The sequence below is a fragment of the Phyllobates terribilis genome, unplaced genomic scaffold (genome assembly GCF_046119375.1).
Source record: "Phyllobates terribilis strain yellow unplaced genomic scaffold, ASM4611937v1 Scaffold_11__3_contigs__length_659146591, whole genome shotgun sequence".
Lineage (NCBI taxonomy): Eukaryota > Metazoa > Chordata > Amphibia > Anura > Dendrobatidae > Phyllobates > Phyllobates terribilis.
Window position 1 is genome coordinate 598,463,896 of NW_027362771.1, and position 27,761 is coordinate 598,491,656.

The 27,761-nt window shown below is 50.6% G+C and overlaps 1 protein-coding gene across 2 annotated transcripts in view; it reads right to left on the minus strand.

Moving 5' to 3' along the window:
• Positions 1-829: 829 nt before the first annotated feature.
• Positions 830-27,761, minus strand: part of LOC141167094 (NXPE family member 3-like) — a 183,660-nt gene continuing 156,728 nt past the window's right edge. For both annotated transcript variants that reach the window (XM_073654442.1, XM_073654441.1), the window contains 2 exons: positions 2,797-3,012; positions 830-1,589 (listed from right to left, as the gene is read on the minus strand). In XM_073654442.1, coding sequence (XP_073510543.1) covers positions 1,057-1,589; positions 2,797-3,012 — 749 coding nt within the window. In that variant the 3' untranslated portion in view covers positions 830-1,056. The remainder of the gene's footprint in view (positions 1,590-2,796; positions 3,013-27,761) is intronic.

A 27,761-nucleotide genomic window follows, 5' to 3' on the forward strand; every position in this document is an offset into this window, starting at 1 on the left:
CTACATTAACTAAGGAATGTGGTCCTCAGAACTTTGGGGTCATCATAACCTTGGAACAGACCTCAATCACCGGACAATAAAACTTACACAGTCCTTATCTATGAACTAATCCAATATTTACAGCCAGAAATGTTTATCTTTCTCCCACAATAAGAGCTCTGCTTTACGTTACCTGTCTCATCTATTACATTATTTCTGTGTCCCATTGTGTATAAATATATTATTCTTCAGATTTTGTGTTATACTATGCCTGATGAAGAGGCCTGAGTAGTCTCGAAAGCTTGCAATTTGTTACCATATTTTCAGTTAGCCATTAAAAAGTATCAAAAACTGAGGACTCTCAAATATTAATATTTTTCTGATTTTATGTCAGATGTTGAGAAAAACATGCTGTTGTGTCTTTTTATATAGTGTATGTAAACTTCTGGTTTCAACTATAACTCTTTATAGTAATACTTGAAAGCATAATAAAGCAGTATCGGAAAAATATGTGAACCTAAGACATAGGTCAACTTCACCTTTACCTGAATAAGGTTTTATTGTTAAAACTACATCACCAAATAATGGAGGAGTAGGAAGCACTCAGTTATTTTAGCAATTTTATAGGTGTAAATCTAGAAAAGGTAGAATTAAAACAGTAAGAAAAGATTCATGAGAAAGTGCAAGTTCTTGATGTAAAGGGTAAATCACCAATCAACCCATTGACTTGTTCCTCTGATCTTCGCTAGTAGAACATCTGCTCTTCTCTGAGATTGTGGTATTCAAGGAAAGAGACTGAAGGAAAGACCACCCCTCTTATCATGCACAGTTCATTGAAGGACCTCAGAGGTGTCAAACTTTTTTCCTTTTATTAAGGCATGTATAAAGAGAGAGCTTTAAACCAGCTCATGATCAGTTAAAATATAAAAATCATGTTAAAAAATCTAAAATAACCAAGGCCATCAATTTTTTAAAATGAATAAACTATACTAGTTATAGATATCAGGATATAAATAATTTGCACATTTTTTATATCAACCACCTCAACAATCAGTAAAATAAAATGTCTTTTCTTCATTAATGTGGACATATATAGGACAAAATGAGATCTACTTCGTTCTTGATGACTGGGGGTCCTGGGTGGATGTTGTCGGGAAGATAGTGGCAGGATGTCATGTCCCAGACATCCAGGATTATCACCCCCATTCCCTTGAAGGCCGCCCTCAGTAAAATGTCCAACTGAAGAGACAACCAGTCACTGCCGTATATTGACTTATAACCGGTATTGGCCGATTTGATGATCACTGTTGTCTCTGGGCTTCGAAAAAGCAGAGATGATATTGCCTGCCGGACTTTCTCCAGCCGTTCTAGATAAACTCTCACAGGGAAGGAGGTAAAATGAGCCCATAGGGTGAGCATGATCACAGTGTGGGGTCCTCCACCAATCCCAGCCAAGTCAGCCGTTTCATAGTGGAGGTCGGACATCATGGTCTTGGTGGTCCTCAAGGGCAATCCATGAGCTTGCCATCGCACGACCAAACCAGCATTGGTTTCTACAGCTATCAGAGGTCCTGACTGGTAGTTGACATGCAGGTCTATCCTCTTGAGGCCTACAGAGAAAGCAAAATGTACTTAGGCCATATTTAGCTCTTTCATGTCATACCAAGTGATTTATATACATTCCTTCTTATTCTAAGAAGCTTGATGGTTGATCTCACCGACTTCAGCCTGAGCATCCAATAACCTAATTTCTATGAGAACTGATTGACTTTCCTGGCTACTATGAATCCTATTGCTTCTGCTCTGCCCTATTCATTGCATTCTAATAATATTAATAGGGTGAGCAAGGATGATTTGAGTTTAGGAAGAATGGTCCACCTTTACTACACACATATCTAAAATTGACTCTGATCATCTACAATACATGATTAATGTTCCCCTCTTGCTATATGTTCAATATCTTTCACTGGTGGTTCACCTCTTGTATGACTAGTCACTGAGCCTTGTTAGTGGGGTCAATGAGTGGAGATCCTCCTGATCTTTAGAATGACACAGCTATGGTGGTGTCACCATAACTGAGAAATTCCTGAGATATGTTGATGGTGCTTCTTCTAAATCAATGGGACTCTAATCCAAGTGCCCAAAAGGCAATGCAGACCAATGGAGTACTTAAGCCTGTTAATTCAATAAAGCAATGGCATATCTGATAAGTAGAACCAAGGGGCAGCTTAGCTTGATATGGGAATGCAACTCCATATTAAAGATCTTATACCAATAAGGTTGCAATCTAATGCAGATCCACTATGTTTGTATCATGGTACCTTCTTCTCCAAACTCTCTCCATCAGTCTTAGACTGAGGAAAAGGTTGAGTGAGCAGATTATACTGTAGTCCTTTCCTTTTTGTGCAGAACAAGAAGTTGTAAGCTAAAATTAAAGCTTTCCCCAGTTTTCCTCGTCATTGTCTATTGTCTCGTCAATCTCCATTTCCCAGAACTAATAAAGACAGGAGGTTCCTATTCAAGGTGATCCCTAGAAGGCATTGCAAACAGAAAAAGTATCCTAGGTAGTGGAAACTGAGAGACAGTTTCAAAGGTAGTTAGAGTCATTCCCCTCAAAGTCTTAGATCTTAATGCGTGTAGCTGCTGTACCTGGCACAGTCACACTCATATGGACATCACTGTGTTGAGTACTGCTCCACTTAAGGTGGCTGTCACTGTGTTCTGCTTTTTGGTGGAAGTCAGAAAACTAGGAATCCCACCCATTCATATCCTATTCTAATGGGATGTTAAATAATAAAAAAGCTTTTTAGCTCTTACTAGGTATGAACCTCTCCAGGTACTCAAACCACTGTCGCAGAGTTGAGTCTCCAAACATATGGATGTCTTTTCCTTTAAGACAAACAAGGGCATCCGAAGGCTGAGGAAAATGACGTCCCTGGCACACTAAGGATGTCCAATTGTCTTCATAATAGAATCCAGATGGTTGTGAGGCATTAAGTCCAGATCTACAGGTGGGAAGCTTTGAGCGGAGATCTGCAAGACAATGGAATGACCAAAGTTAAGGTCTACTCAGGTCAGTGTGACTCATTCAAACTATGGTGTAATCGTGACCCTCCTTGGGCTTCCTGACATCATGGACCCCAGGGAATAGTGTCACCAGATTTTTCTTCTGTCACACGATCTTCATACACTATGATAATGTACTGAATGATAGGTCATTTCCAGGTACTGTATATTTAGTGCCAAGAATAATCAAAGCTTTTGGCGAAGGTTTCCCTTCTTTGTTCTGATGGGCATGGATTTAGGTAGGGTAAACAGAATAAACATTCTTAGTGCCAAGTCGTGGGTCACGCTGGCTCAAATCCATCTCAAGGCATCCCATCCATGATTTCTACTAAAGACAGAACATCTTATATTTAAGAAGCCAACAGATGGAAAACCATGAAAACATGGATTCTTGTCACCACATGCAAAGACTCAAAGATATTCTTTATTGATGCATACGAGCAAAATTATGTTGGATTGCAAAAACATGTCGCCCAAGGCTTACAAAAATGTAGGTCAACATTGTTGTCACCTGCATAGAATATAAACTGAAAACAAAGTGCCCGACCTACACCAATCAGAACAAATAATGGAGAAGCCGGTGACAAGCAACATTTGCAAATGGTGGGGAGTGTGTTTGGTTTTATGAGTACACGGATACTGGGTATAATGGGACGGACCACAGGTATAAATATAGCTAAACACAGAATCAAAAGAACAGAAAAAGATATTGTCACAATGAATAAGAATGTCAGGTAATCCTTTATCCTAGGATAATCCCTCCAGGAGAGTTGAATTCTGCTTGCTGATCTACAGTGGGAGAAAAAAGTATTTGACACACTGCCGATTTTGCACGTTTTCCCACCTACAAAGAATGGAGAGGTCTGTAATTTTTATTGTAGGTACACTTCACCTGTGAGAGACAGAATTTAAAAAAAATCCATAAAATCACATTGTATGATTTTTACATAAATCATTAGCATTTTATTGCATGAAATAAGTATTTGATACAATAGAAAAACAGAACTTAATATTTATTACAGAAACCTTTGTTTGCAATTACAGAGGTCAGATGTTTTCTGTAGTTCTTGACCAGGTTTGCACACACTGCAGCAGCAGGGGCGTAAATAGGAATCATGGGGCCCCATAGCAGAAGTACTAATTTCGACCCCCCCCCCCCAAAAAAAATGGAAATAATTGTCGGGATCACAGAAGAGCAGATTTCACAACTTTCCAGCCTTTACGTAGTAATTTTTCTCCTGCTGACGTCCTAGATTCCTCTTTCATTGCCCCATAAAGTATGATGCCAACAAAAGTGTCCCCCAAACACAGTATGATACCCCCATGGTGAATTCCTCCACATGAGCAGTATAATGACCCTATCGTACCCCACCTCAACTCCCAGGGCAAAGTATGCTGATGTCAACACAGTATGATCCCCCAACCTAGAGGTAGAGAGGATGGTAGGTAATAAGGGAGGGTGTTATACATAATAAAAGATGAAACTATATAACTAAGGATGGCGCTATACATAATAACTGAGTACACTATGTACTAAGGGACAGTGCTATACATAATAAGGCTACATTCCTGCATCTGTGTGCAGTGTCGGTGTGCTACCCGCTTTTACAGACGCATTGAGCACGTCCTATTCTAATCCTTTAAATCGGATCAGAACATGACATTCTCTGACCCTCTTAGATCTCATTCTCAGATCCGTGATTTTCATGGATGTGTGAATGGATCTATAAAACTCTACGTGGACCATCCGATAAAAAAATCTGGCAGCACGCAGATGACGCGCCCCCTGGGCCATGTTGTTAGGGATACCCGGAGCCGGATCAGATGGGGGTTGTAGTCTCCGAGTGGCTGTGACCCGGTCCGTGCCCAGGGTGTCAAACTCAGTGTGCGGCAGTCCTTGCAGATGTTCTTAGTGTCGACTACGCCACCCGTTGATTTGCGGTCAAAAGGCCGCCACTGCAGAATGGTCCGCTGAGGCTGGTGGTGTGTGTGCAGCTGTGGTAGTATAACCCCCAACGGGAGGGGTATAGCCTCAGGGGGTCAGACGTGGAGGATGGTGGTTGTGAAGGTGCAGCAAGGAGAATCAGAGGCATGAAATGCAGTTCAGGGTTTTTACTCACTGGTGTTGCTCGGGTCACTCTGTACAGCAGTGACCACCCAAGCCGTGCTGCGTCCACCAGGTGCGGGACTCGGTCAACTCCCGGGCAATTCCTGAGTATGGTCCTGAGCTCCCTTCTTCTCTCTCTCTGGCCGTTCCCACCAGGGATCCACCTGTGTCCGGCTCCCTCGGGTCTCTTGGTGGTTGAACCTTCTCTGGCTTCCCTGACCCTATGCTCGGTGTGCCATTCTGGTGGATTTGGTGAGGGTCGTGGCAAATCTTGCCCATGACCTCCGGTTCCTGGCTAAGGTTTGCTTTGGCCTCCGCCAGCTTGGGATCCGGTACCCTTTTGCCGACCCTTCACCCTTATCAGTTCTCATACGGGCTCTTGGGGTCCCCTCTCGTCCTGCGCCTCTGGGTCCCTCTTCCTTCTCCTCTCCTGGAGTTACTGCTGACTCACTGACTGGCTGACTGACCCTGTCCTAAGATGGTGCCCACCTTATATACTCCCTCTATGTGTGAGCTCAGGTGACCAGCACCCAATGAGCTCCTACATTTACCCAGACTACTCCCCCTATCTGCCCCTACACTACTGGGATGTTCCACCCCCCTCCCACTCCAGCCAGGGACAGACGCTGTCGTACCTGCACATATACTGGTGGGAGTACCGTTGTTCTGTCCCCCGGAAATGGGATGTATGTAGTGCATGTGACGCGCCCCCTGGGCCAGTGTTGTTGGGGATACCCGGAGCCGGATCAGATGGGGGTTGTAGTCTCCGAGTGGCTGTGACCCGGTCCGTGCCCAGGGTGTCAAGCTCAGTGTGTGGCAGTCCTTATGATGTTACTAGATGTTCTTTTGTGTCGACTACGCCACCCGTTGAATTGCGGTCAATACGGCCGCCGCTGCAGCAGGGTCCGCTGAGGCTGGTGATGTATGTGCAGCTCAGGTAGTATAACCCCCAACGGGAGGGGTATAGCCTCAGGGGGTCAGTTGCAGAGGATGGGGGTTGTGATGGTGCAGCGAGGATTGAAATGAGACTCAGAGTCGGGCTGTGCAGTTCAGGGTTTGTTTACTTACTGCAGTTGTTCTGGTCACTCCGGCCTTAAGTGACCACCCGAGCCGTGCTGCGTCCACCAGGTCCTGGACTCAGCCAACCCCCAGGCAGTTCTGGAGCGTGGTCCTGAGCTCCCTTTCTGTCCTGTCCTCTTCTCTGGCCTTCCCCACCAGGGATCCACCTATGTCCGGCTCCCTCGGGCCTCTTGGTGGTAAACCCTTGTCTCTGGGTTCCCTGACCCTATTCCTGGTCTGCCTTCCGGGTGGATTTAGTGGGTGATCGTGGCAGATCGGTCCTGCCCACGACCTCCGGTTCCTGGCTAAGGTGTGCTGTAGCCTCTGCCAGCTTGGGATCCGGTACCCTGTTGCCAACTCTTCACCCTCTGGTCTAATTTGGGCTCTTGGAGTTCCTTCTTTCTCCCCCTCTGGGTCCTTCTTTCTCCTCTCTCTCTCTGGGCCTTGGAGCTGCTCTTCTCCTCTGCTCTGCTTCTCTGACTCAACTCTGACAGACTGACCTCACTCTGCAAAAGACCCTGTCCTAAGATGGTGCCCACCTTATATACTCCCTCTATGTGTGAGCTCAGGTGACCAGCACCCAATGAGCTCCTAGCACTACCCAGACTGCTCCCCCTATCTGCCCCTACACTACTGGGATGTTCCACCCCCCTCCCACTCCAGCCAGGAACAGACACTGTCGTACCTGCACATTTCTCTAGTGGGAGTACCATCGGTCTGTTCCCCGGAAATGGGATGTGTGTAGTGCATGCAGCTAACTGAGCTCAGTTCCACACTCCATCCTTACCCGGGAGTGGAATATCACACCTCTGGCTGAGGTGCAATACCCCTGTAGCAGCCGAATCCTCAGGGTGCTACATTCCCCCCTGGTAAATCACAGCACGTCCTCGGGCTGTAAGATATAAACATCCACAAACATACATTTTTTTTTTTTTTTTTCATAACATAAACATATAAAACATCATATATTATCAGCATAAACTTTTCATATAATACTTTTCATAAATAACACTCTTGTTCCTCCGGCCACGGTGCAACTTGTGACCGGGTAAAGTGCGACAGTCTCTTTTGAAAAAAAAAACAGTTTCCTATAAAACCGGTAGGGGGCGCCTTAGGAAGCGCAACTATATACAAGGGAATATGGCCGCTCTCAGTCCTCGGCCAGGTATTAGGAACTAGGGACACACGGGGTTAACAGTTCACTCTTGGCTGGTCCCAACGGGGACTATATTTTAACTAGAACAGTTCTTATACCCTGATGGGTAACTATGTACAGTCTCTCTCTACCGTACTTCAACGACGGGGTCCTCCTGCTCCTTCTTTAGATTCTTCAGACACGTCCGGGTCCTCTTGCTCCTCCTCACACCGCAGCTCCTCCTCCGTCAGGCGATGCACATGGAGGGCGTAGGGTCCTTTGGCACACTTGTGCCGGGTGAAGGTGACCTCGTCCCCTACATACAGGTCACGACCTCTGTGTCCCTCCGGCAGATGGCTTTCTACGTCTCTGCGGGTCACAAAGACGTCGCCGGGGGTATGATGGTCTCTGATAAAGCCCCATCCGTGCTGCATGTTGAATTTTATCACAGTCCCGGTGGAAGGGGGACCATGAGCTGCACGGGGATTCCTCCTGGTCCGGCTCTTCTGCTCCGCGCTTCTTATCTGCATCTGCTGTTCCCGGACCCGCCTCTCTCTCCGCTCCCTCTCGAAGACCTCGAGCTGCTGCCGGCAGCACTCTGCACGTTCTGCTGCGGCCGCCCGAGTCTCCTGAGTGAACCCCATGAGGTCTTCTCCGGTGGGGTCCCACTCGAACTGTGCCTCCTCCAGCGGGGGCGAGGTCCTCTTTACGGGCTTCGGAGCCGGAATCAGGGGCTCGCACATGGGCCTTGCTCTCTGGAGTTCCAGCTGAATGTACTCCTGGGGCCATATGAAGGGCTGCCCATCCGGGCACGTATGCTGGGCAAATAGGTCTTCACCCAGGTGCGGCACTCTAGAGGTTGAGGGCGCGTTGATGGTAGCTGCGCCCGGGTCGACCAGGCCTTGCGACCAGGCTTGGGGCACCTTAAAGGCAAAGGGCACCGTAAGAACGGCGGCGCCCTGGGTTACTCGACCCTGCGACCAGGCCGGTGGCTCCGCGGAGGAAGGGGGCGCTGTTGGAATAGCGGCGCCCGGAGGTACTAGGCCTTGCGACCAGGCCGGTGGTATTTCCTGCTTGGCCACGCTCGAGGTCGAGGCGTGTGACGTCACAGGGGTCGCGGCCGCGGTTTCCGGTTGAGGCCTAGTCGGCGGCGGTGTCGATGCAGCGACGGGCACGGCAGGGGGAACTTCGGGCTCTGCGACGGGGAGCTGGGGCAGGCACGCGGTTTCCCGGCTCGGGGTAGAGACGTCCCCTTTACCTGCCTCCGTCCGTTCAGCTCCCTTCTCGGCGCCGTCTCCTGCCTTCATTCCTCCTGCGCCATCCTCAGAGGCGGTCTGTCTCCTCGTCTCAGGTGGCGTGCTCCGCTGACGGGTTTCGGTCTGCTGGGCCATCTCTCGGCTCCACTCCGCCAACGTCTCTCGCTGCACCTGGGCCATCCTCCATGCGAGGCCCTCCAGCGCGGTCTGTGCACACTCCCGGTCTCGGGGGAGCTGTGCTAGGATCTCCAGCAGGCCTTCTGGAGTGGCGACCTGCAACAGGCTCCTGACCACTGGGTCGGTGCTGCCTGACTCTCCCTCCATCTCCGGGCACGCTCTCTCTGGACTCTCTTCCAGACGTCTTGTCTCCGGGTGCGCTCTCTCCAGACTGCTCCAGGCGACACCCATCTTTGTTCTCTTCTTCTGTCTCCGCCCACATCGAGGGTGGTCCCGGGGCAACTTTGTGATTGTCAGTTCCAGGGGCAGTTCTCTTACGCTGATGGACACTTCCAGCATCACAGTCTCTGTTGGTGGGGGCGGTTTCCGCTTTTGGCGCCATTCTTTGACCTGGCCCACGATGGGAGGTGGCCTTTTGCCTCCCTCTGGCACGCCCATAATGGCGTCCGCTCTTCTAAGGCGGGAAATCTTTGGAAATGGCGGGAATCGTCTCCCAGTGGCGGGAAACTCCATGGATGGCGGGAAAAAGCTGCAAATGGCGGACAACCGGCGGGAAACGACCTGTGATGGGGCCCGATGGAGGGGACCCTCCGGAACCGGCGGGAGACTTCTTTTTGAGGAAACGGTGAACTTCTCTTCAGGCACGCAGTACCCGGTTGTTGCGGGCACGAGATCCTGCCGACTACGCCAAAGTTGACGCGCCCCCTGGGCCAGTGTTGTTGGGGATACCCGGAGCCGGATCAGATGGGGGTTGTAGTCTCCGAGTGGCTGTGACCTGGTCCGTGCCCAGGGTGTCAAGCTCAGTGTGTGGCAGTCCTTATGATGTTACTAGATGTTCTTTTGTGTCGACTACGCCACCCGTTGAATTGCGGTCAATACGGCCGCCGCTGCAGCAGGGTCCGCTGAGGCTGGTGATGTATGTGCAGCTCAGGTAGTATAACCCCCAACGGGAGGGGTATAGCCTCAGGGGGTCAGTTGCAGAGGATGGGGGTTGTGATGGTGCAGCGAGGATTGAAATGAGACTCAGAGTCGGGCTGTGCAGTTCAGGGTTTGTTTACTTACTGCAGTTGTTCTGGTCACTCCGGCCTTAAGTGACCACCCGAGCCGTGCTGCGTCCACCAGGTCCTGGACTCAGCCAACCCCCAGGCAGTTCTGGAGCGTGGTCCTGAGCTCCCTTTCTGTCCTGTCCTCTTCTCTGGCCTTCCCCACCAGGGATCCACCTATGTCCGGCTCCCTCGGGCCTCTTGGTGGTAAACCCTTGTCTCTGGGTTCCCTGACCCTATTCCTGGTCTGCCTTCCGGGTGGATTTAGTGGGTGATCGTGGCAGATCGGTCCTGCCCACGACCTCCGGTTCCTGGCTAAGGTGTGCTGTAGCCTCTGCCAGCTTGGGATCCGGTACCCTGTTGCCAACTCTTCACCCTCTGGTCTAATTTGGGCTCTTGGAGTTCCTTCTTTCTCCCCCTCTGGGTCCTTCTTTCTCCTCTCTCTCTCTGGGCCTTGGAGCTGCTCTTCTCCTCTGCTCTGCTTCTCTGACTCAACTCTGACAGACTGACCTCACTCTGCAAAAGACCCTGTCCTAAGATGGTGCCCACCTTATATACTCCCTCTATGTGTGAGCTCAGGTGACCAGCACCCAATGAGCTCCTAGCACTACCCAGACTGCTCCCCCTATCTGCTCCTACACTACTGGGATGTTCCACCCCCCTCCCACTCCAGCCAGGAACAGACACTGTCGTACCTGCACATTTCTCTAGTGGGAGTACCATCGGTCTGTTCCCCGGAAATGGGATGTGTGTAGTGCATGCAGCTAACTGAGCTCAGTTCCACACTCCATCCTTACCCGGGAGTGGAATATCACACCTCTGGCTGAGGTGCAATACCCCTGTAGCAGCCGAATCCTCAGGGTGCTACACATGCAGCCTACTAGCTCAGTTCCATACTCCATCCTTACCCGGGAGTGGAATACCACACCTCTGGGTTGAGGTGCAATACCCCTGTAGCAGCCGAATCCTCAGGGTGCTACACAGACATTTCACACAAATGTGAGAATGCAGCCTAAGAGTGTGTGCCCACGATGCGTTTTTGCTGCGGAATTTGCGCAGCGTAAACGCTTGTAAAACACTTGGTAATCCGTCCCCCATGGTCCCCAATGACAATCCGCAATTTCAATGCCCATGCTGCGGAATTTTCCGCAGCGTTTTTGATGTGCGGAAAAATCCGCAGCATGTCCATTATTTGTGAGTTTACGCTTGTGGAATTGCCTTCTCTATGCATTAAAAAACGCATGGCAATTCCACATGTGCAAAACGCTTAAAAAACGTGCGAAAAACGAGTGACAAATTCTGCATGCGTTTTTCCGGGAAAGGACATGCAGAAATGAAGCAGAAATTTTCCGCTTCATTTCTGCATCGTGGGCACATAGCCTAAGGGATTTTACAGATAACATTATCACTCCAAGTCACACAGTGCAGATACAGAATAATATTTACATCCAGGCACTTACTGCTGACGTCTCATCTGATCAGAGATGGTTTCTGCTGTTTCTTCTCCATCTGGTCAGACCTTCATGTCCACATCTCCCAGCCACGACTCATCTTGTCACGATGATCAGTGCAGCCCTAAAATTAACAAGGTCACATATACACTGTGTTCCAAATTATTATGCAAATAATATTTTCTCAGATTTTCCCAAATTACCTATATGAATTGCAGTCATTCTAATTTTCCAGTCAAATAACTATTAGAGTACAATTGAAAGGTTTTTGTCCAAACTGCCTATGATAACAGTATATTTTTAAAAAAATAAAACACTCAAACTGCACTCAAAATGCATGTTCCAAATTATTATGCACAGCAGAGTTTTCAACCTTTTCATTTTAATAAAGAACAAAAAAATGGTCATTTTTGAAATTATAAGCATTAGCAGGTTATTACAAACTGAAATCAAACAGTTTTCAACTCAAAACTTTATTCTAGGTGATGTTACATTTTCACATAGGACCCCTTGTTCGAAAGGAGCTTCTGAACTCTCTCGTCCATTGAATTTGTCAGGTTTTGGATGGTTTCTGCTTCAATTGTTTTGCATGAGGACAGAATACCCTCCCAGAGCTGTTGCTTAGATGTGAACTGCCTCCCGCCATCATAGACACTCCTTTTGATGATGCTCCAGAGGTTCTCAATGGGGTTGAGGTCAGGGGAGCATGGGGGCCACACCATAAGTTTGTCCCCTTTTATGCCCACAGCAGCCAGAGATGCAGATGTGTTATGTGCAGCATGAGAAGGGGCATTATCATGCATGAAATGATCTCGATGGTCCAGATGGATGGAGTGGAGGATGGCTGGTTGATGGACACCCCATGCAAACACGGCTACGGCGCCAACAAGGAGGAGGTGGAGTAATGTTTTGGGCTGGAATCATGGGGAAAGCGATTGTCAGCCCTTTTAGGATCCCTGAAGGGGTAAAGATGAACTCCATAATGTATGTTGAGTTTCTCAAACAGCACTTCCTTCCATGGTTCAAGAAGAAGAACCGTGCATTCCGCAGCAAGATCATTTTCATGCATGATAATGCCCCGTCTCATGCTGCACATAACACATCTGCATCTCTGGCTGCTGTGGGCATAAAAGGGGACAAACTTATGGTGTGGCACCCATGCTCCCCTGACCTTAACCCCATTGAGAACCTCTGGAGCATCATCAAAAGGAGTGTCTATGATGGCGGGAGGCAGTTCACATCTAAGCAACAGCTCTGGGAGGGTATTCTGTCCTCATGCAAAACAATTGAAGCAGAAACCATCCAAAACCAGACAAATTCAATGGACGAGAGAGTTCAGAAGCTCCTTTCGAACAAGGGGTCCTATGTGCAAACGTAACATCACCTAGAATAAAGTTTTGAGTTGAAAACTGTTTGATTTCAGTTTGTAATAACCTGCTAATGCTTATAATTTCAAAAATGACCATTTTTTTGTTCTTTATTAAAATGAAAAGATTGAAAACTCTGCTGTGCATAATAATTTGGAACATGCATTTTGAGTGCAGTTTGAGATTTTTATTTTTTTAAAAATATACTGTTATCATAGGCAGTTTGTACAAAAACCTTTCAATTGTACTCTAATAGTTATTTGACTGGAAAATTACAATGACTGCAATTCATATAGGTAATTTGGGAAAATCTGAGAAAATATTATTTGCATAATAATTTGGAACACAGTGTATTGTATATATACATGCATCTCCCCCACACTGCGCTCCTGACTACAGATATGTACCCCCCACCGTTAATATACTATTAGCCACTTAGTAATCAAAATATAAAGTGATAAGCAGCACTGTGCCCCCCATTAACTATAATCGCCACTGGTCAATAATATAAATTATTCAGTCTCTGTGACTCTCCCCAATTAAACTATAAGGTGTAATGCACACGCCCGGGCTGAGTGGCGTGTGCGTGTATATGTAGTGATTCCACTGGACCGTGCCGGAGAGTGAATGCCTGGAGGGGCGTAACTAAGTATCCACCCGATCCGACCAGGGTCGCACGACGGCATACGACGCCAGTGCACCAAGGAGGAACCGAGCAGAGGGACCAGGTGCTACTCCAGGACAGACCCCGGACATGGCTGTTGACCCACACAGGGGAATACAGGAACAGGCAGGTTAGGCTGGCACACAGACTGCTGGGTATAGGCAGACACGGCTGGTATGCAGACTGGCAGATGCTAGTAAGCACGACTGGTATGCAGGCAGGGAGGTACTGGCAGGTACGACAGGTTGGAGCACCGAGTGGATAGGACCCAGTACAGACTGGGACTCAGGAACAGAACCGCAGATGCGGTGGACAAACACAGCAGAGTGAGGCCGCCCAGAGCGGCGAGCAAGAGCAGAACAAGACGAGACTGCCTGGAGTGGTGAGCGAGAGAAGAGCAGGTCGAGACTGCCGAAGCAGCGAGCAAAGGGTCAGAGCGAGACTGCCAGAGCAGCGAGCAAAGGGTAAGAGCAGAGCGAGACTGCCGGAGCAGCGAGCAAAGGGTAAGAGCAGAGCGAGACTGCCGGAGCAGTGAGCAAAGGGTCAGAGCGGAGCGAGACTGCCAGAGCAGTGAGCAAAGGGTCAGAGCAGAGCGAGACTGCCGGAGAAGCGAGCAAAGAGTCAGAGCAGAGCGAGACTGCCGGAGCAGCGAGCAAAGGGTCAGAGCAGAGCGAGACTGCCGGAGCAGCGAGCAAAGGGTCAGAGCAGAGCAAGACTGCTGGAGCAGCGAGCAAAGGGTCAGAGCAGAGCGAAACTGCCGGAGCAGCGAGCAAAGGGAGCAGTGAGCAAGGCAGAGCAGGGGGGACAGGGCTCTGTTCACACGGAACAGACAGGAAGGGAAAGGCAGAACCAGATACCCACAGGGTACTTGCAGAGAAGTAGCGAGTGGACCACAAACTCACAAACGGAAGTACCGTGACAACGAGCAGGAGTTAGGTACGAGTTCAGACTCTGCAGAAAAAGGGAAGGTACGGACATAGAGAAAAACAGGAAACAGGTTAGGAGAGTATTCAGACAAGAACAGACACAGCAGCAAGATACAGGAGCGGGTCTAGGTATGCAGCCCCTAGAAGGCGGAACGAACAGGCTAGGAGCATGTTCAGACAGGAACAGGCAAGATACAGGAATGGGTCTAGGTATGCGGCCCCTAGAAGGCGGAACGAACAGGCTAGGAGAGTGTTCAGACAGGAACAGGCAAGATACAGGAACGGGTCTAGGTATGCGGCCCCTAGAAGGCAGAAAGAACAAGCTAGGAGCGTGTTCACACTGGCCTGGAAATACAGCCTCCAGGATAGGCAGAAGACAACAGGCTAGAAGATAGATCAGACAGGACACAGTTCAGACACGGGAACTGATACCGCAAGGCAGGAAACATAGACAGGACCTGGCACAACAGTGACTAGAAGCCAACTGATAGAACACAATGCTCAGGCAAGGATACAAGGGAGGAGCTGGGTTAAATACCAGGTGATAGACAGCAATAGGCTGAGGATGCACAAGGGGTGCGTCCGCAGCAGCTACAAGAAGCAGGAAGTGATCGGGCACCGCCCTTAAGCAGCAGAAACAGAGGCAAGCAGACAGCATGGAGGGAAGCCAGAGTGATAGTCTGGACTGGAGATCAAGTGCGCCCTCTTGCACAGTGGGAGATGGACCACTATGCAAGGACGCCGCCAGGTATGTTACATAAGGCTATATGCACACGGAAATTATGCAAGGCTTTACAGTAAAAGCAAAGTGAAACCCCCATGATTGCTCTCTCCCAGCACCCCCATCATTGCTCTCTCCCAGCACCCCCATCATTGCTCTCTCCCAGCACCTCCATCATTGCTCTCCCCATCCCCACCATTGCTCTCTCCCAGCAACCCGTTATTGCTCTCTCCCACCAACTCCCATCATTGCTCTCCCCATCCCCATCATTGCTCTCCCCAACCCCATCATTGTCCTCCCCAACCCCATCATTGCTCTCCCCAACCCCATCATTGCTCTCTGCCAGCACCCCCATAATTGCTCTCTCCCAGCACCCCCATCATTGCGCTCTCCCAGCCCCCCCATCAATGTTCTCTGCCAGCAACCACATCATTGCTCTCTCCCAGCATCCCCGTCATTGCTCTCTCCCACCACTCCCGTCATTGCTCTCTCCAAGCACCCCCATCATTGCTCTCTCCCAGAACCTCCATCATTGCTCTCTTCCAGCACCCCAATCATTGCTGTCTCCCAGCACCCCCATCATTGCTCTCTCCCAGCACTGCCATCATTTCTCTCCCCATCCCCACTATTGCTCTCTCCCAGCAACCCGTCATTGCTCTCTCCCACCAACCCCCATCATTCCTCTCCTCCTCATCATTGCTCTCCCCATCCCCATCATTGCTCTCCCCAACCCCATCATTGCTCTCCCCAACCCCATCATTGCCCTCCCCAACCCCATCATTGTTCTCCCCAACCCCATTATTGCTCTCCCCAGCCACATTATTGTTCTCCCCATCCCCATCATTGCTCTCCCCAGCCCCATAATTGCTCTCCTCAACCCTATCATTGCTCTCTCCATCCCCATTATTGCTCTCCCCATCCCCATTATTGCTCTCCCCAACCCCTTCATTGCCCTCCCCAACCCCATCATTGTTCTCCCCAACCCCATTATTGCTCTCCCCAGCCACATTATTGTTCTCCCCATCCCCATCATTGCTCTCCCCATCATTGCTCTTCCCAGCCCAATCATTGCTCTCCCTATCCCCATCATTGCTCTCCCCATCCCCATCATTGCTCTCCCCAACCCCATCATTGCCCTCCCCAACCCCATCATTGTTCTCCCCAACTCCATTATTGCTCTCCCCAGCCACATCATTGTTCTCCCCATCCCCATAATTGCTCTCCTCAACCCTATCATTGCTCTCCCCATCCCCATTATTGCTCTCCCCATCCCCATCATTGCTCTCCCCATCCCCATCATTGCTCTCCCCATCATTGCTCTTCACAGCCCAATCATTGCTCTCCCCATCCCCATCATTGCTCTCCCCATCCCCATCATTGCTCTGCCCCATCAGTGCTCTTCCCAGCCCCATCATTGCTCTCCCCAGCCCCACCATCCCCATCATTGCTCACCCTAGCCCCATCATTGCTCTCCTCAGCCCTATCATTTCTCTCCCCATCGCCACCATCCCCATCATTACTGTCCCCATCGTCACCATCTCCATCATTGCTCTCCCCATCATTGCTCTCCCCAGCCCCACCATCCCCATCATTGCTCTCCCCAGCCCCATCATTGCTCTCCCCAGCCCCATCATTGCTCTCCCCACCTCATCATTGCTCTCCCCATCCCCATCATTGCTCTCTCCATCGTTGCTCTTCCCATCATTGCTCTTCCCAGCCCAATCATTGCTCTCCCCATACACATCATTGCTCTCCCCAGTCCCATCATTGCTTTCCCCAGTCCCATCATTGCTCTCCCCAGCCCCACCATCCCCATTATTGCTTTCCCCAGCCCCATCATTGCTCTTCCCAGCCCCATCATTTCTCTCCCCATCGCCACCATCCCCATCATTGCTGTTCTCATTGATACCATCCCCGTCATTGCTCTCCCCATCATTGCTCTACCCAGGTCCATCATTGCTCTCCCCAGCCCCACCATCCCCATCATTGCTCTCCTCAGTCCCATCATTGCTCTCCCCAACCCCATCATTTCTCTCCCCATCGCCATAATCCCCATCATTGCTGTCCCCATCGCCACCATCACCATCATTGCATTCCCCATTGCCACAATCCCCATCATTGCTCTCCCCAGCCCCATCAGCCCCATCATTGCTCTCCCCAGCCCCATCATTTCTCTCCTGATCGCCACCATCCTCATCATTGCTCTCCCCTACCTCCCCTCATTCTCCTGTTCCTCTCCTCAGCATTTCAGTAAAAAAAAAAATACAACTTACCTCTCAGCCTGCTCCCCTGCAGCATCCTTGTTGCCGGTAACTTTCTCCCTGACACAGACGCTCGCTGCATGATGACGTCATCAAGCTGCTCTCGTCTGTGTCAGGGAGGAAGCACCGGGCAGGAAGCAGAGGACGGATCCCTCCAGCTCCGCTGCCATTTTCTCCTGTCAGCAGCGGAGCTGCAGGGATCTCTCCCTGACCGCCGCATGTGATGAGGGCATCATTGCTCTCCTGACCCTCAATTTTAGCCGCCCGGCAAGGGCCCCCCTGACCCTCCAGGCCCCGGTGCAGTTGCACCGGCGGTATGTCTGCCCCTGGACTGCTATGGGGCCCCCCCAACTCACAGGCCCCATAGCAGTCGCTTGGCCTGCCGCCATTGGCGGTACGCCACTGTGCAGGAGGGAGTTTGGTCCACTCCTCCAAGCAGACACTTCACCTGTGAGAGACAGAATCTAAAAATAAAAACAGAAAATCACATTGTATGATTTTTAAATAATTAAATAGCATTTTATTGCATGAAATAAGTATTTGATCACCTACCAACCAGCAACAATTCTGGCTCTCACAGAACTGTTAGTTTTTCTTTAAGAAACCCTCCTACTCTTCACTTATTACCTGTATTAATTGCACCTGTTTGACCTCGTTACCTGTATGAAAGACACCTGTCCACACACTCAATCACACTCCAACCTCTCCACCATGGCCAAGACCAAAGAGCTGTCTAAGGACACCAGGGACAAAATTGTAGACCTGCACAAGGCTGTGATGGTCTACAGAACAATAGGCAAGCAGATTGGTGAGAAAGCAACAACTGTTGGCACAATTGTTAGAAAATGGCAGAAACACAAAATGACTGTCAAACTTCCTTGGACTGGAGCTCCATGCAAGATCTCACCCTGTGGGGTAAGGATGATTCTGACAAAAGTCAGGAATCAGCCCCAAACTACACAGGAGGACCTGGTCAATTACCTGAAGAGAGCTGGGACCACAGTCTCAAACATTACCATTAGTAACACACTACGCCATCATGGATTAAAATCCTGCAGGGCACGCAAGGTCCCCCTGCTCACACCAGCACATGTCCAGGCCAATTTGAAGTTCACCAATAACCATGTAGATGATCCAGAGAAGGCATGGGAGAAGGTCATGTGGTCAGATGAGACCAAAATAGAACTTTTTGGTATCAACTCCACTCACCCTGTTTGGATGAAGAACAAGGATGAGTACAACCCTAAGAACACCGTCCCAACCGTGAAGCATGGTGGGGGAAGCATCATAATTTGGGGGTGCTGTTCTGCAAAGGGAACAAGATGACTGCACCGTATTGAAGGAAAGATGGATGGGGTCATGTATCGTGAGATTTTGGCCAACAACCTCCTTCCTTCAGTAAGAGAATTGAAGATAGGTCATGGCTGGGCCTTCCAGCATGACAATGACCCGAAACACACAGCCAGGGCAACTAAGAAGTGACTCTGGAAGAAGCATTTCAAGGTCCTGGAGTGGCCTAGCCAGTCTCCAGACCTGAATCCAATAGAAAATCTTTGGCGGGAGCTGAAACTCAATGTTGCCCAATGACAGCCCTGAAACCTGAAAGATCTGGAGAAGATCTGTATGGAGGAGTGGGCCAAAATTCCTGCTGAAGTGTGTGCAAACTTGGTCAAGAACTACAGGAAACGTCTGACCTCTGTAATTGCAAACAAAGGCTTCTGGACCAAATATTAAGTTCTGTTTTTCTATTGTATCAAATACTTATTTCATGTAATAAAATGCAAATTAATTATGTAAAAAATATGCAATGTGATTTTCTGTTTGTTTGTTTTTTAATTCTGTCTCTCACAGATGAAATGTACCTTCGATAAAAATTACAGACCTCTCCATTCTTTGTAGGTGGGAAAACTTGCACAATCGGCAGTGTATCAAATACTTATTTTCCCCACTGTATATACTCTTGTCTGTCTGAACAGCCATTGTCACCCCAGTCTATCACCTTGAGACACTGGGGTGCTTCCCTAGGAGCACTAATTGACATTGTAATGGCTGTCAGCTTATCCATCAAACAAGTCCATCACAACAGGTTCAAACCTCTAGACACTATTTAGCAACTCACACATAAATTTCCCACCCCTAAGTGTACACCTCTGGTCAATGGCATAACTTGTAGTTCATGGGCCCCAATGCAAAATCTCCAACAGGGCCCCTCATCTATAGCAGGTCTTTAGTAATAATAGTCTTTTCATTTGGGGTCTAAGGTCCTTTTTAGGCCACTAGGCTCCAGGGTCCAGGTGTGATTGCAACTCCTACACCTATTACAGTTACCATGCCTCTGGTACTTTTTTAAAGGTAAAGCACGCTGACTCTCCATAAACAGTAGCGGTTTATTCAGCCGAAAGCTCCTGTGCTCTCTATGAGAGAGCCTATCTCTAGAAGAGCAAATGGAATTGGCAGTCCAAAATTGGACATGCCGGATTCTTAACTTCCCTGACAATCAATTGACCGAGGCTGCCAAAGGAATTAGACTGTCGGCTGAATCCATCAATATCAGTGGCTTCAGCCAACATTAGTCTATTGTGTATGTGTGGGCCTGAGCCTTGCCTTTATGACTTTTGCAGTTTCACAGAAGAGCAGGAACAGAGGGAAAAATACATGCTCTCACTTCATAATGTCATGCCTGTGTAGAAACTCATTCAGGAAAATAGGCTATATAATAACAAACCGCAACTGACCCTGCCGGTTCCTGTACAGACTAAATATCCTGACTCCACAGTCCCTAGTGGTGCCTGCGAGTGCAGAGATAGCCCTAACCACAGACTAGATGATGGCAATTCGGACCTAACTGCCTAAAAGGCTGTTGAATTGCTTCATGTTCCTCCTATAGGACTGGAGGGCAGAGCAGCGTGTGAAAGTGTGCTGAACAAAGGAAAGAACCCAGAGTAAGTAAGGTAGATAATGAAATACCAACAAAGAATAAAACAGGTACTGTTAAAGGGGTTGTCCACTACTTTATATGATCCCCCAATGTATTCCCCCGGGGCCTATAAGTGTTTCTCTAAATACCTTGTGGTGCCTTTTCTGCTTGTGAGTGGCTCTATCGCTGGCCGCTCATAGGCATCCCATAGCTCCCGGTTGCAGCCAGCTCTGACATTTGCTGGCGTCACGTCCAGTTTCGGCTGCAGCACGGGGTACTCATTTCTGCATTACACGGTGGATGCAGGGCTGTGGGCGACGTGTGAGGCAGTGACTGGGATTGTGGCACCCCGGGTCTGGTCGCCACAGTTGCAGCAATGTCATGTCTGAGAGCAGGTGGGAGGTTCCCTGGTTGGGGACAATTAGCATGCAGCACCTCCTGCCTCAGTCCAGAGAGGGGAGAAACCTGCCCTTTATAAACTGGATCTGGGGCGGGGTTAGAAAGAAGTTCCAGACCAGGTTCCAGTGAAGTTGCAGATAGGGACAGGTCAGCAGCAGGCTGAGGAGTCCCTGTAGGCAGAGGAGGAACACGAGGCCAGGAGGGGAGCTAGCAGAGTTCGTCCTGGCTAGAGACTTACAAAGCCGGACACTGGAGTCTGAGGCTGTGAGGGTTATCAGCCCAGCAGCAGAAAACCACCATGCAGGGGACTTCAAGTCCTCTGGCCCAAGGAAGCCCGGTGGCTCAGCCACACGAGAGGGACCACTACTGCCCCGGAGGGGTGAGAAGCACGGAAGGCCCGAGTCGCCAGTCATATGGGTGAGAACAACACGGTACACTCAGAGACGTGGGCTACCACTACACTACAGCGGGATAGCCATGAAAGAGTGAAATCAGCACTGTAGGCCTACAAACTCCCCCTGACCAGTGGGATTTCCCAGTTGCTCTCAGACTGACCAGGCCTCCATTGTTAACCTGTATTCCGGACGGGTCCCTTAATACCACGAACAGTAAAGACCCTGAATTGCATGACAGACTCCGTGTGGTTACTGCTGCTCCCACGCACCATCACCACCAACATCCCTATTTACTGCCCTGAAGCTATACTCCTCCCGTGGGGAGTTATACTACCCACTGCTGCACCCACAACACCAGTCTCAGCGGTCTGCTCTGCAGCGGCGGTTCCCTCTGACTGCAATCCATGGGTGGCGTAGTCGGACATTCAGCATATAGACTGCTATTTGGGTTGACCACCCTGAGCCAAGGGACCGGGTCCCTGCCACACAAGGACTACAACCCCCAGCATCCACAAAAGGTCCGGTACCGGGCATCCCCACACACACACAGCCAAGGGGGCGCGTCAGGATCATTATATATCCCCCAGAATGTGTAAAGAGACCTAGTAAACCCATTGGAGTGCATTGCAGTCACAGACACAGCTGCGGCTGCAATGCAGGAAGGAAGGTGACCTGGTCAGGCTATATGGCTAAGGCAGATTAAGTAAAACCCGGCAGGGCCTTCATTTCTTGGAGGAGGCTACAGGAAGGCAGTGGGGCGGCCTCCTCCCTCCAAACCGGGTTTTCCAGTGGCTCTTGCCACAGGTCCGTTACAAACCCTGCATTAAGGGTTAGTGTTATTCAGTGTTGGAACCTGCTAGGAGTATAGCAAGAAAGCTCTGCAGGCCTGTGTGTAGCTGAACCCACACCTGGGAAGGCTCTGCACCTGTCAGGCACCTGTCAACCATTGTTTGTGGACTTGTGTTAACCCAGCTGCGAACCAGAGGACTTTCTATTTTACCTGTGAGTTTGCTGAATAAAAGCTGCCTATTTTGGACTTGCTTGGGTCACTGCCTCAGTTACTGCACGGTGTGAACACCACCACCTTACAGTTGTTACCCAGCATGTCACACCCAGCATCCACCGCGCACTCTCCCTCTCCTCATTCACTGGGAATGCGCGCGGTGGATGCTGGGTGTGACGTGCTGGGTAACGCCACCCACAGCCCAGCATCCACCCTGGGGAGCGCGTCACTGATGTCACGTCTCACTTTACATGACATCAGTGACGGGTCATGTGATGCCTCTGAGCGGCCAGCGATAGCGATGCTCAGTGGCAGAAAAGGCACCTCAAGGTATTTACAAAGACACGTCTGGGCCCTGGGGGGATACATTGGGGGGTTCATATAAAGTAGTGGACAACTTCTTTAACAAATATATTGCCTTTTTTCTAAGTAATGAACAGAAGATAGGTGCAAAGTATAGCAAATAAACAGCACAGTGAAAACCCTGAGCTGGAGTTTCACAGACAGGCTCCAAACATCAATAGTAGTGATGAGCGAGCATACTCGCAAGTACTCGGTACTCGCCCGAGCATCTCAGTACTCGAGATGCTCGGAGCTCGCCGAGTACTTGCGAGATGCTCGGGCGGTTGCTCGGGTCCCCGTCCTGCATGTTAGGCACTCTTTAGAAAGTCAATAAACATTCAGGGATTGCCTGTCATTCATTGTAATGCCGCAGCCATGGTGGTTGTGGGCATTACAGTGATTGGCTGGCCTAACAGCGTCATCAGGTCTATATCAGACCTGGCGCCGCCTTCCTCGTCACAGTCACTCTGGAATCAGGCAGAGTAGGGAGAGGTGCTGCTGTGTCTGGGAGAGATTTGCTTGTGTATTAGGTAGTGTAGGGAGAAAAACCGTACATTACACATATCCATCTCAACAAACAGTCCTTCTGAGGACTAATCCATCTGCAGAGATATCAGGCAGGCAGTGTATATAGGCAGGCAGGCAGGGTATATAGCAGACTGCAGTGCACATAGCACAAGAGGCTCCATTCCAGTTCTGCCTTCTGCTGCTGTTAGATATTTCTAGACAAAGGCCCAGGTCTCAGGGGCCAGGAATAATTTTTTTTGGATCTTAATCCTCATTATTTGCTTAAAAAGCAGTCCAGAGAACACCGTTTTTCTGCGCCATTTGCTTGCTGGCACTGCAGAATAAAGCCAGGTCGTTTCCATATTACAGTGCTAAAAATCGAGCTATTTAATACGTTTTCAGAAAATACTGCCATTTCTGACCTCGATTAAAAATTTGTTGCAGTGTGTCAGTGAAGTGTGACGCCTCTACTCAGAAAGCCTGTGTTTTACCCTGGGTGTTGGGTGACTCGGTGTCGGGCCCTGCGTTGAAGAGATGGGATGCAGCCGTGGCCTGGGCCCAACCCGTGCTCAGGGCCGTCACATTAGAAAGAGATGGTGTGGGCTATTCCGGGTTGAGTGGCTTAATTAACGACTACGCCACCTGTGGTGTCTGGTGATGAGCCACCAGCGCCGCTACAGTCCGCTGAGGCCCGATGTCATGGCGGCTAAAGTTCTTGCTGCTCCCCACAGGCGCAGCGTGGCCTCAGGGCAGGCAGGACAGGATGGAGGGATAGGGTAGTAGTGGCGCCGGAGTACGGGCACCGCGTCGCGTGGTATGGCGCGTAATGAACAGTCCGGAGGCCATAGGGATGAACTTCCAAGGCTTTACTCACAGTTCTCATAAGCAGCACAAGGCTTTTCCCTGCTCCTCGCGGAGTCCTGCGGCCACCAGGGACGAGGGTCCGACTACCTCCGAGGAAGTCCAGTGTTCGGTAGCGTCCCTACACCAGAGTGTTCCTGCACTACAGACTTTACCCCTTCCCGTCTGTGCGTGTGTAGATAGGCCAGGTCTCCCTCTGAGCTCCTCTCAGGTATATGGCTCGGGTGGCAATTCCTCTCCATCCCAAGCCCGGCGGGATCCTCAGGGCCTAACCGGGCTTTCCCGTCCTGGACATAGAGTACGAGGTCGGGTGTCGGGGGCCGGTACCCCTCTTGCAGCCGGAATCCCTCTGAATAGATCAGGTAGGCGAGGACAGGTAGCGTACTCCGCTCCGTCTGCATCCTCCACGGGACCCATTTGCTAGGGAGCCACACTCTAAAGCTCCCGGGCCTTCTTGATCCTGGTCCTTGGCCGGGTTGAGACATTCCTCGTCTGCAACCTACCTCTCGTCCCATAGATTGGGGTACGAGGGCTGTGTCCCATGCCGGTGCAGGCCCACACAGGATCTGCGCTCCCGGAGGGAAGTCACTTTACACACAGTATTTTGACAGCACAGTACAACCACTTAGAAGGACAGAAGGACCAGCAAGAGACCAAGATCAAAGATAGCATTCTATTAAATATGAAATTAGAAGTGTCACAAACTAACTGTTCCTCCACCCACACCCACTAACTGGTTCCTACCACTTTGTGTTCCCCAGTCTCCCTGTAACCAAGGGAGCAGCACTAGTGCATACTAGCTCCCTCTGGTGGAAATGTGGTGTTGGATGTAAGAGGATAGGTCACTACCATCGCACCGGACTTACCTCAGAGGAGGAACACAACACTCCATTAAAGAAGTGCAGCATTCCTGTGGCGGTCAAACCCTCAGGGGCGCCACATTCCCCCCTGGTAAAACACAGCACGTCTGCGGGCTGCAAAGGAATAGCACCCAGGAAAATTCTTTTTAATATAAACAAGTAGAACTATCATCCCTTTATGGGAGGCACATTTTTTGTAACGTTGCATAACAGTTATAAAAGTACAAAAGTGCAAAAGTATAAAATTATAAAAATACAGAGATATAAAAGTGCAAAATTATAAATTAGGACAAGAGACTTTTCGATTAAGGCAGCGGACTGGTTAAAAGTAGCGACAGTCAGTTCAGTAGCAAGAGGGACCTGCCCTAAACTCTCTACATGGGCCCTGGGGTGGCTGCAGGGCATGAAGATCCGGAGTTGGACCTCCACACATGCCACTCCAGACAGGTTTTGCTTCTGAGGTCTGAGGTAGAAAGTAGGCACGGTTTTGTATAAAACCAATAGGGAGCACCTAAATAGGTGCATAACTATTTACATTTCAGTCCACCGCCTGCCATAGTCCGCAGGGACCAAAGTCTCTATAAAAAAAGAAAAACATAAAATAGCAGCATTTAACTAAACTTCAAACAACAACTACAGCAGCCAGGGGCTGCTTTAGACTTGGGGCTCACGTGGAGGGAAGGGCTCATTCCTCCCGACAGAGGCTAGCCGGTCACCTAAGGCTGAGGAGGTGGTGGCGTCAATCTCGGACACTTTGTGGACGTCCAGGGCGTACCACCCATGCTCCCCCTGGTGGCGAGCGAAAGTCACAGTATCGCCCGGGAAGAGGTTCCGGCCGGGGTGTCCCTTCTTAAGGCGCGGCTCGACGTCCCGCCTGCTGACGAACACATCGTCTCGGAAGAGGGGACACCTGATAAACCCCCACCCCTCCTCGTGGTGAAACCGCACAATCTTGCCTTCATATCGGGGGCTGGGACGAGTGGCCTCCTCCAGTCGCGCCCGAGTCTTTGAAGCCTAGGTCCGGACTTCGAGGCGCTCGCAGCGTTGCTCCCGCCGACGTCGCTCCAGTGCCAGCTGGAGGACCTGATCGCTACACCATTGGATCCTCCTCTGCGCTTCAGCTGTGGTCTCCCACGGGAAGCCCATCAGGTCGCCCCCCTGGTTTTCCCAGGCCCACTCCTCGGCCTCGGGCCAGGTCACCGCCAGGGTAGGTAGCGGGGTCAGGACGGGTTGCTGAAAGTCCTCAAGTAGTGTGGACCAATCCGGGTTGGAGTTGGTAGTCTCCTCCGCGACTCCAGGTACCTCCGTCACGGAGCTCCCGTGGCAGTGCAAATCCCCACCGATAGCTGCCGCTTGCAGCTCGGGAGCTAACGCTTGCTCCCAGGTGACAGCTTGGGGATGTACATACTCCGCCATGAGGTCCAGGATCAGTCCCGATGGCTCCGCAGCCGGGGCAGGGGTTGCATCCTCACCTGCCGTCAGGTCGGTTTCGACTTCGACCTCCAGGCCGACTGCTTCCGGAGTCTATACTCCTCGGCGGCGGTCTCGGATTCGCTGCAGCATCTCCGCTTTCCATGCAGCCGTCGCCGCCTCCTGGGCCTCTCTCTGCCTTCTAGCAAGCTCTGGAGCCTCCTGGTTTAGAAACTCGAAGTCTCCCGGTGTCAACACACTGCCGCTAGACTCTCCGCCAGATGAAGGGCCTGGATTGGGTGCAGCAGTCGCATGGCCTCGTTCCCCAGGGGCATCCATGACCGCCTCTGTTGACTGTCAAGCTCCGACTGCAATGGCCGCACCTTGTTGCTTTGCTTCTTCTTCCTCCTCTTTTCGGGGCGGTTCCTGGGCGGAATGCTGACAGGCCCACCTTTGTTCAGCCCATCTAGTTTGACGGGCATTACCCCGCGGACAGTCTCTGATGGAAGGGGCAGTCCACATTTTTGTCGCCAAGCGGGAGCCCAGCCCACGATGGGAGGTGTACAAAGTCAGTCTTTTCACTGCGTGATGGCGCCTGTTCTTCTTGGGCGGGCGCCATTTTAAGTGTAAAACAACAGTCCAAGGTGTAAGGCACACAGTACCCGATAGCAATGGGCACTTTTCTCCGTTGCTGCGGGCACGATATCCTGCCGACTACTCCAGGTTGTGACACCTCTACTCAGAAAGCCCGTGTTTTACCCTGGGTTTTGGGGGACTCGGTGTCAGGTGCTGCGTAGAAGAGATGGGATGCAGCCGTGGCCTGGGCCCGACCCGTGCTCAGGGCCGTCACATTAGAAAGAGATGGTGTGGGCTATTCCGGGTTGAGTGGCTTAATTAACGACTACGCCACCTGTGGTGTCTGGTGATGAGCCACCAGTGCCGCTACAGTCCGCTGAGGCCCAATGTCATGGCGGCTAAAGTTCTTGCTGCTCCCCACAGGCGGAGCGTGGACTCAGGGCAGGCAGGACAGGATGGAGGGATAGGGTAGTAGTGGCGCCGGAGTACGGGCACCGAGTCGCGTGGTATGGCGCGTAATGAACAGTCCGGAGGCCATAGGGATGAACTTCCAAGGCTTTACTCACAGTTCTCATAAGCAGCGCAAGGCTTTTCCCTGCTCCTCGCGGAGTCCTGCGGCCACCAGGTACGGGGGTCCGACTACCTCCGAGGAAGTCCAGTGTTCGGTAGCGTCCCTACACCAGAGTGTTCCTGCACTACAGACTTTCCCCTTTCCCGTCTGTGCGTGTGTAGATAGGCCAGGTCTCCCTCTGAGCTCCTCTCAGGTATATGGCTCGGGTGGCAATTCCTCTCCATCCCAAGCCCGGCGGGATCCTCAGGGCCTAACCGGGCTTTCCCGTCCTGGACATAGAGTACGAGGTCGGGTGTCGGGGGGCCGGTACCCCTCTTGCAGCCGGAATCCCTCTGAATAGATCAGGTAGGCGAGGACAGGTGGCGTACTCCGCTCAGTCTGCATCCTCCCCGGGACCCATTTGCTAGGGAGCCACACTCTAAAGCTCCCGGGCCTTCTTGATCCTGGTCCTTGGCCGGGTTGAGGTATTCCTCGTCTGCAACCTACCTCTCGTCCCATAGATCGGGGTACGAAGGCTGTGTCCCATGCCGGTGCAGGCCCACACAGGATCTGCGCTCCCGGAGGGAAGTCACTTTACACACAGTATTTTGACAACACAGTACGACCACTTAGAAGGACAGAAGGACCAGCAAGAGACCAAGATCAAAGATGGCATTCTATTAAATATGAAATTAGAAGTGTCACAAACTAATTGTTCCTCCACCCACA